General features: G+C 46.7%; 2 protein-coding genes across 3 annotated transcripts; both read left to right on the plus strand.

Annotated features, from left to right (window-relative positions):
* The first annotated feature begins 510 nt into the window (after positions 1 to 510).
* Positions 511 to 3,531, plus strand: LOC136504274 (F-box/LRR-repeat protein 3-like). 2 transcript variants are annotated; one of them, XM_066499140.1, is made up of 7 exons: positions 511 to 1,389; positions 1,812 to 1,940; positions 2,194 to 2,298; positions 2,387 to 2,780; positions 2,863 to 2,956; positions 3,069 to 3,304; positions 3,395 to 3,531. In XM_066499140.1, the coding sequence occupies exons 1-6, from the start codon at positions 640 to 642 to the stop codon at positions 3,256 to 3,258; spliced, it is 1,662 nt and encodes a 553-aa protein (XP_066355237.1). In that variant the 5' UTR covers positions 511 to 639; the 3' UTR covers positions 3,259 to 3,304; positions 3,395 to 3,531. The 2 variants fall into 2 exon arrangements, with proteins under 2 accessions (XP_066355237.1, XP_066355236.1); XM_066499139.1 differs by having other exon boundaries at positions 513 to 1,389; positions 2,863 to 2,992.
* A 1,530-nt stretch (positions 3,532 to 5,061) lies between these two features.
* LOC136504277 (probable protein phosphatase 2C 73) lies at positions 5,062 to 9,036 on the plus strand. Its single transcript, XM_066499142.1, has 5 exons — positions 5,062 to 5,967; positions 6,567 to 7,109; positions 7,352 to 7,469; positions 7,565 to 7,788; positions 8,296 to 9,036. The coding sequence occupies exons 1-5, from the start codon at positions 5,791 to 5,793 to the stop codon at positions 8,740 to 8,742; spliced, it is 1,509 nt and encodes a 502-aa protein (XP_066355239.1). The 5' UTR covers positions 5,062 to 5,790; the 3' UTR covers positions 8,743 to 9,036.
* The last annotated feature ends 569 nt before the right edge of the window (positions 9,037 to 9,605 follow it).

The following is a 9,605-nucleotide window of genomic DNA, read 5'->3' on the forward strand; positions in this document are numbered from 1 at the left end:
ATATGTAATTAATTTTTTAACATCTTAATGATCTCAAATGAAAAAACTAAAAACTAGAAAGTTGTAGATTTCGTTGAGATCTGCAATATTTTTATAAAAATTATCTTCATTTGATTCCGTAAAAAAAATATGATTTTTAAGACATTAATAATATCAAATTATTTTTTTACAGAGTTAAATGAAGATAATTTTTATACAAAAATTGTACTTATTGTTGAGATCTACAGCTTTCTAGTTTTGAGTTTTTTCATTTGAGGTCATTAAAATGTCTAAAAAATTAATTACATATTCAGACATGAGAATATTTTAGACTTTTCACGACCACGGTTTCCCACTGTTAGAGCCAAATCTAATGAAAGTGGCGCAGAGGATAAAAAAAAAGTTCACGGCCATGACGCCCGTGACAACTAACTTTTTTTTAATGATTTATTGATAATTACTCACTTTTATAATGACACCGGTAAAAGCCTCTCGTTATTATTCTTGACTTCTTGTTGCCCACATCCATCGCCGTCCGCTTGCCCATTTGCTTGACTCCCTGCAACCACCGCCGGATCAAGAAGCCACCGAGACCGCCGCCGCCGTCCGCCGTCCGTGTCAAGAAGCCACCAAGACCATCCCACCCCTCCCTCCTTCCCCATGGCCGCGGCGGCATCCCACCAGCAGCAGCACCGGCACCCCAAGCGCCGCCGCCTCGCCCTCTCCCTCTCCCTCTCCCTCTCCCTCTCCCTCTCCTTCTCCCCATCCCCCGCCCCCGCCGCCGCGCCGCCGCTCGACACGCTAGCCGACGAGCTGCTCTTCCTGGTCCTGGACCGCGTGGCCCAGGCCGACCCGCGGGCGCTCAAGTCCTTCGCTTTGGCCTCCCGCGCCTGCCACGCCGCGGAGTCCCGGCACCGCCGGACGCTCCGCCCGCTCCGCGCGGACCTCCTGCCCGCCGCGCTGGCGCGGTACCCGTGCGCCACCCACCTCGATCTCTCCCTCTGCGCGCGCGTCCCCGACGCCGCCCTCGCCTCCGCCCTCGTCTCCGGACCCTCCTCCTGCCCGTCCGCGCTCCGCGCCGTCGACCTCTCCCGCTCCCGCGGGTTCGGCGCCGCGGGCGTGGCCGCGCTCGCCCCGTCGTGCCCGGGCCTCGCCGACCTCGACCTCTCCAATGGGGTCGACCTCGGGGACGCCGCCGCGGCCGAGGTCGCGCGGGCGAAGGGCCTACGGAGGCTCTCGCTGGCAAGGTGGAAACCGCTCACCGACATGGGCGTCGGGTGCGTCGCCGTCGGGTGCGCGGAGCTGAGGGAGCTATCGCTCAAGTGGTGCCTTGGGGTCTCGGATCTGGGGATCCAGCTCCTAGCCCTCAAGTGCCGGAAGCTCACCAGACTGGATCTCTCCTACACCATGGTGAGCGCTGAGAGTTTCTCTGTTTGTTTCTTGACAAAAGGCGACGGATGATTCTGTCTTTTGTTTCCGTCTTGTATGTTTCTTGATTTGATTTCTTTAATTCACCGGAGAGAAATGGGTTTCAGTTATTTCCTTTGCTAGAAATCTACCTTCATCAGTTACTAGTACATCATTTGCTCAATCTAATTTATTCAGTTAGTGCTTAGGGCATTGGACCACTTCAGTGTATAGGTAGTATAGTATTCTCGATCTGCAGGCGTTCTTATCTATAAACATGGCAAATCATCTTTGCAACAATGGATCAGCAGAGCGGTACTAGTAGCCGACTAGTTTCTCTTGCAGCTTTGTGCCTAGTGCCTACCGGCCCACTTATCATATTGTGCTGGAGTAATAATAAAATGGAAACGTATCTTGTGTTGCAGATCACAAAGGATAGTTTTCCTGCCATCACGAAGCTACCCAATCTTCAACAGTTGACACTGGTGGGGTGTATTGGAATTGATGATGATGCTCTTGGTAGTCTTGACAAAGAATGCAGTAAATCACTACAGGTGAGGTGCTCATGGTAATTTGCCATTTTTATTGACTTGCTTGTTACTAGCAATCACACATCAGCTTCGTTTCAAACACTATAGTGGTATTATTTCGCTTGATCTTACACTGTTAGGTTCTGAACTCTGCAGATGCCTTGTCTGAACTAGTCACTGGTACTAAAATATGTATTTTTGATAATTAAAAAAAACAGTGTTCATAGTAGCACAAAGCTCTGCTTATTACTGAACTCACATGCTTGCACCATTGCAGGTGCTTGATATGTCTCAGTGTCAGAATATCACTGACGTGGGAGTTTCATCCATGCTGAAGTCGGTACCCAATCTATTGGAACTGGATCTTTCATACTGCTGTCCTGTAAGTAGCTAATCATCTACTCGTATTATTGTATCACCTGGGCGTAACTTGAGCCCTCACAGCTTAATTTACATTCTTCATGTATCAGGTTACACCTTCTATGGTGAGAAGCTTACAAAAGATTCCTAAACTGCGGACCCTGAAGCTGGAAGGCTGCAAATTCATGACTGATGGACTAAAAGCTATTGGAACCTCTTGTGTTTCTTTAAGGGAGTTAAGCTTGAGCAAGTGCTCTGGAGTGACGGATACAGAACTGTCTTTTGCCGTGTCAAGGCTAAAGAACCTGCTGAAGCTGGACATTACTTGTTGTCGCAATATCACTGATGTTTCACTAGCGGCCCTAACTAGTTCATTCACTTCCCTCATCTCTCTGAGGATGGAGTCTTGTAGCCGTGTTTCCAGTGGAGCACTCCAACTGATCGGGAAGCACTGTTCTCACTTGGAAGAGTTGGACCTTACTGACAGTGATTTGGATGACGAAGGTACTTAATACTGAAATGGGTACTGAATTATCCTTTGCCAAATGGGACATAGAGTTGACTGAATGTTTTTGTTTTTGTGCAGGATTGAAAGCTCTTGCTAGATGCAGCGAACTTTTGGGTCTAAAAATTGGCATTTGCTTGAAGATAAGCGATGAAGGTCTTACTCACATTGGAAGGTCTTGCCCAAAACTCCGCGACATTGATCTGTACAGGTCATTATTAGAAATGCCTTGTGGTTTTCCTTGTTTGGTTCTTTGCCAGTAAACTAACTTATATTTTCTGTTTCAGGTGTGGAGGCCTTAGCGATGATGGAATTATTCAAATTGCGCAGGGTTGTCCGATGCTAGAGTCTATCAATCTATCCTACTGTACAGAAATAACAGATCGTTCACTGATTTCACTCTCAAAATGCGCAAAGCTGAATACTCTGGAGATTCGTGGCTGCCCCAGGGTTTCATCCATTGGGCTCTCAAAATGATGTTGGAATGCTTTACCTTTCCCAGTTCTCTCATAGCCTCCGTCAGGTATTATCCTTTTATCCTGAACTGTAGCTGGAATCTGATGGTACCAGTATGTTCCACAATTGTACTAATACCATCTACGTCTCATCGCAGATAAACTTGTCGTATTGTTCAGTCACCGATATTGGGCTTCTTTCCCTTTCTAGCATATCCGGTTTGCAGAACATGACCATCGTCCATTTAGCGGGTATAACGCCCAATGGCTTGACGGCTACTCTTATGGTTTGTGGTTGTTTGACAAAAGTGAAGCTTCATGAAGCATTGAAATCCATGATGCCTGCTCATATGATAAAAAATGTTGAGGCACGCGGCTGTGTTTTCCAGTGGATCGATAAACCATTCAAGGTATTCTACTACCCTGGTGGCTTTACACAGCGTTAAACCCTTGTGCTCACCAACTCATTTAGGTGTCTTGCCTGATTTGCTACTTGAAAACACTACATACTATTTGCTTCAGAACAGTTGTGGTTCTATTAAGTATGTTTGTGCTGTGCAATGATTTTTTTTAAAAAAAAATTCAATATTTTGTCTATGCTTCAAAACGCACAAATCATGATCTTATGGATGGTGTTTAAAAAAAATGCCTAAGAGCATAGCACAGTTGTCTTATATCTGTTGACTGTTGAGTGGATTTGTTCTTACTAGAATTACAACCCTGCAAAAGTCAAAAGTGTCTAATAACAGGTGTGGCCTTGTGCAGGTTGAGATGGAACCTTGTGATGTATGGAAGCAACAGTAACAGGATGTGCTTGTACGGTGAGAAGACCTCAAGTGTAGCAATCGCCGGAGGCAGGGCATGCTTCTTGTGGATGGATGGGTTTGTTGACTGGCATCCAGAAGTGATGTTTGAAGAACGAGCTCAAAATTTTGTACTATAATCGGTGCGGTACCGCTGAGGTGTATATGGCCCAGTTTAGATCCGAATTTTTTTACAAAATGCAACTGTAGCGCTTTTCGTTGTTATTTGGCAATTAGTGTCCGATCATAGTCTAATTAGGTTTAAAAGATTTGTCTCGTGGATTTCGTCTAAACTGTGTAATTAGTTTTATTTTTTATTTATATTTAATGCTTCATGCATGCGTCCAAAGATTCGATGTGACGGGGAATCTTGAAAAATTTAGCGTTTTGGAGGGGAACTAAACAGGCCCTATCTTATGTTGTATACTAGATGTCTAGATGAGTAGATCCAGTCCCAGTTTCAGTCCCAATCCCACCTTTGTTTGGTGAGGTGAACATGCTTGGGGAGTACATTACTACATTTCTGTGGAGCAGAGTCAGGAAGTTGCTGTATAGAATATTAACATGGAAGAGATGGTTTTGGTTGATATGAAAATGGATTTTAGAATTTAGCGCCATAGATATGGGATATCTCTATTCGTTTGACCTTATTCAGAACTACTTTTTAGTTATAGAACTGTTTTTCTCTCATAACATTTCAACATAAGTATCAGCATAAGCCAAATTTCAGCATCAGCCAACAGGATGGTCTGTGTTTGTTTGGCTGTTGCATTTATGTTTGTGACTAGCTGGAATGAAGTGGCTTGCATTGCATCTGTGTCCTGTTTGGGATGCAAGAACAGAACGAAGGATACTGGTGATATCTGCCTGTTTATAGTGCTTGAATGAAGTGGCTTGCCAGTTGCGTACGCCATATCACGATCTGGTGCAGGTATCGTATCCTCTCTCAAACAAAGGAGGAGACGATAGTAGACGAAAGTTTGAGGGTGCTGGAGTTTGGTCAAGTCCGATGTGAGTCAGTGTTGGACGGGCGTCGGACGGGACCATTGAAGAGAGCGAGGCAGCTAGCGTTGAGGCAGGTGGCCATGGCCACGGGCAGCTAGCTAGTAGCATTGAAGCCGCTGGCAGGAGCGAGAGCGAGGCGACATGGGCGGCGGCGCGGCGCAGGCATCACGTTGGCGCCGGACACATAGGTAGTTGCCATTGCTGTTGCCAACCACGGGCAGCTGGCCGATGCTCCCGTCCGTGATCCCTTGCTTCACCCCTTGTCCCTTGATGAGTAAAAAATGCATGGCATCTCCATCTCCATCTCCATCTGCTGCTGCCGGGTTGCGTCGCCCCTCCGCCATGGCTCGCCGTTGCGTCCAGGGCAGAGCGCAGCTGCTGCTACCTGCTGCTGCATTGCTCGAGCCCTTTTCCTTCTCCTGAAGGCTGAAGCTGGAACAGGCTGAAGCTTCAATTCTTCACATGCGTGACGGATTCCTGTATACAGAAATTAATAGAATGGTCCGTCCTCATACGCTGCCCTACCCTACCCTACCGCTAGCGGTGCTGTCATTAATGCCCCTCACCACACCTACGAACCAACCAATGAACCTAGGGACATAAATTTAACCCACCGTTCCTGCTGCTCCTGCTCCAGTGCTCCTCCTGCTCCTGCTCCTGCTTGGCAATCCAAGAAGAGGAGAGGAGAGGGGAGGGCAGGGCAGGACGGAGCTCACGCGGCGCAAGCAAGCAAAGCATAAGCAGCAATGGGGATCTGCTGCAGCAAGGCGGCAGCAGGGGAGCTGGACGACGACGAGGGCTTGGGCTTCCCATGGATGCACGACGACCTGTTCCACAGCCACCTGTGGGCCAGCGCCGGCGTCTCCGTGCACACCAAGCAGGGATGGAAGGGCGCCAACCAGGACGCCATGACCGTCTCCCAGGTGCATGACCTCACACTCCCTCCACTCTGTCTCTTCTCTGCTTTCACCTTGGATTGGTTGCAGCGCCTCTGCCTACTAGTTCGTTCGGGGCACTTGACAGCTCCTTGCACAGTTGATTTTGTCAAACCAGGAAGAACGATAGCAATTAAGAAAAATGAAAATATCTGAGATATTGTGTGTGTGTTTTCGCAATATGCATGCTGTCCACGATGTTATTGCAACTTGCAATGCGAGTTGTATTTACCAACTTAGTTTGAGCAAAGTGCACTGGATCTATCTACTATAGCTGCTAAGAATTGAATCCGTTCAACCTGAGATGTTAGTAGAAAGAAAAAACTAGCAACCTGAAATTATGTACTTCCCCATCCTTATTGCCCACACCACCAGTGTCCTGAGAGCTTGCATTGTACATGAACCTGCCTGGGCCGCAACATTTAAAACTATGTTGGCACATCCGCAACATTCAAAACTATGTTGGCACATCCATATCTTTGTACCTTATTATTAGCATCTCCAATGCAAGTACATCGTTTTTTTTCCTCATTCACACAAGCGATTTGCTTGATCTTGATGTGTGGCAATTGTATCAAGATGCTTAGGACTTTGCTGGCCACAAAGGCCACATCTTCTGCGGAGTGTTTGACGGCCATGGCCCTCTTGGCCGGGAAGTCGCTCGCCATGTCCGCGACACCCTTCCAGTGAAACTAGCCTCTGCTTTGAAACCGAAAACTGGAGATGAAGATTCATCAAGCGATACTTTGAAGCTTAAACCTCAAGAAGATGATTCAAACAGTAATTCGAAGCTCAAACCTGAAGAAGACGATTCAAGCAGTAATTTGAAGCTCAAACCTGAAGAAGATGAATCAAGCAGTAATTTGAAGCTCAAACCTGAAGAAGATGACTCAAGCAATAGTTTGAAGCTCAGAACTGAAGAAGATCCCTCAAGCAACACGGATTTGGATTCCTTTGACAAGTCAGATAGCAGCTCGTCCAGTGATGATACGAGCGATGAGAGCCAGCTGTTGTCCACTTGGAAGAACATATTCGTGAAGACATTTGAGCAGGTGGATGAGGAGCTGAGGCAACATTCAGAAATTGACTGCATTTGTAGCGGCACAACTGCAGTCGCTGCTGTTAGACAGGTACTAATTCTGAACTGTAACTACTAGCTGAACTGGAAATCTTGTTTCGGTGATTTGGATTCCTTGGCAAGTCAGATAGTGGCTCAGTGTTTTACTTGTACTGTAACTACTAGCTGTATTGGAAATCATGTTTCAGTTGTTGTAGATACAAATACTGAAAACTACACCTTAAAGGCTACTTCAACATATGTAAAGCATACATATCACTTATTCTGTTGCCCAATTTTCCTTCATATGCACAGGGTAATCACTTGATCGTTGCCAATTTGGGAGATTCGCGCGCTGTCCTTTGCACCCGGGACAGCAAGGACCGTCTGATCCCAGTCCAGCTGACCACTGACTTGAAACCAGATCTTCCAAGTGAGTATCAAAACTTATCAGTTCATGGTTATCGGCGCATGCACGAATAAATACACATCTTGACTGCATTTTGCATTCCTGTGTGCATGCAACAGGCGAGCTCGCAAGGATTCTGAACTGCAACGGAAGAGTGTTCGCCATGGACGATGAGCCAGACGTGCCTAGGATGTGGCTGCCGGATCAGGATGCGCCGGGCCTTGCCATGGCAAGGGCATTCGGGGACTTCTGCCTGAAGAACCATGGCCTTATCTGCACACCTGAAGTCTACTGCAGGAAACTGTCTGAGAAAGATGAGTTCCTGGTACTTGCTACTGACGGGGTAATAAAAAAATGTGATCATTTATTTGATTGGCAGTTTCATATTCCTGTCACTTTCAGTCCAGGTTTCTTTAATCAGAAAGGCTTGCATGCAGTTCTATTCCGAATGATCTGGGTGCAGAATATAGCATAAATCCCTTTCAGATAAGACCCACAAAAGAAACTGTTAACCGAAACCATACATGCATATTGCTGTCATCTATTTATTATTGCCAATGGATGGTTGCTTTCTAATAGGCTTAGAGCTTAATTTATTTAAACAGTCTCCCATACTTTTGACGCTTTTTGTGAGCTTTTCTACATCAGCCGGTGGCTAAAACGATGTAATAATGAATGGTTGAGTGCAAAACTCTTGCAGAGGCCGGAATAAAATTCCTTTATCTAAAAAATGATAGTTGTAGCTGATAATTATTTGTTTTCAAATCAAAATAGACAAAATTCTCAGATGATATGGTTTTACGGTAGCATGAGAGGTCTGAATATCTTTTGCTGCCGAAACCTGTTGCAGATTTGGGACGTGTTGTCGAACAAGGAGGTGGTCAAGCTGGTGTCATCTGCCAGCGACCCATCCAAGGCGGCGAGGCAGCTGATCGACCGGGCGGTACGAGCGTGGCGGCGCAAGTACCCGACGTCCATGGTGGACGACTGCGCCGTCGTGTGCCTCTACCTGAACCGGCGGTCCTCTCCTGGTCCTGACGAGAACCTCGGAGTCCCAGGCACAGGAGGGGACGTGAAGCCGCCGGCCGTGCCGTTCACGGGCAGCAGCTTCCGCAGGGCTCTGAGTAACGGCGGCGGCGGCGAGGCGTCGTCGGAGGAGGGGACGGCGGTGTGGAGGGCGCTGGAGAGGGTGGCGCGGGCCAACTCCGTGATCAGGCTGCCGCGCATGGGGCGCGTGCTGAGCTGGCGGAGGCGGTCGAGCTCGCTGGACGAAGACGACGGCGAGGAGCGGGATTGATCATCAGTCCCTGGCCAAATTGAAGGGAGGCCATCGTTTTCATGGGCGGTACACGTAAATTAAATCCATCCGTGCATGGTCATGGACCGATGGACGGACGCGAGGCAGCCAAACTGAAAAAGAATTCTAGGATTTGATTGGCGTAATGGCCTGTCGCATTCAGGTTGTTGAAACGGATGAGGTGACATGGACAGGAGTAGCATTTCATCGTTCCCTGGCTGAATCTGAATGGTTGCTCGTCCTGCTCGCATGTGACTTCAGGCCGATATATTACTGCTACTTAACATTGCGTGACTGGTTGCGTGAACCGTGAAGGGTTTACCGTTTGTGTTTGCTGTAACTGTAATTTGTTGGTGAGATTAATTTCTGACACCATATGAACAAGCAATTAAGTTGTTAATTTTTAGAAAAAAAAGCGTTAAGATTTTTGGTATCAAATTAGTACCATTGCATCTACCATATAATATATATTCATTTTATATCATAGATGTTGTTAATATTTTTTATAAAGCTAGTCAAACTTGTACGGATTCTAGGAATCGATGTATTCGGGGACGGAAGGAGTATTTGTTAGATGGCAATTAAGTTGAGCTGTTGTGTTTTATTGAATGCAGGCCCATGCTGCATCTGAATGCTGAAGCACTGCTGCTCACGTGGCAATGGATTGCCGTTTCAAACCTCATCTACAATACAATGCAGCTGCTTTTAAGGTCACCGTGCACTGTACTCTGTAGCACAAGTAACAGATTTCTTTCACTAAGGTTTATTATGTTTACATAATAGAAATAGCTCTGGCTGGCTTGAGTCCTCTCTAAGAAGTAAGAACATAAATCAAATTAACCACAATTATTACAGACTCTGGA

The sequence above is a fragment of the Miscanthus floridulus genome, chromosome 14, assembly GCF_019320115.1.
Source record: "Miscanthus floridulus cultivar M001 chromosome 14, ASM1932011v1, whole genome shotgun sequence".
Taxonomy (NCBI): domain Eukaryota; kingdom Viridiplantae; phylum Streptophyta; class Magnoliopsida; order Poales; family Poaceae; genus Miscanthus; species Miscanthus floridulus.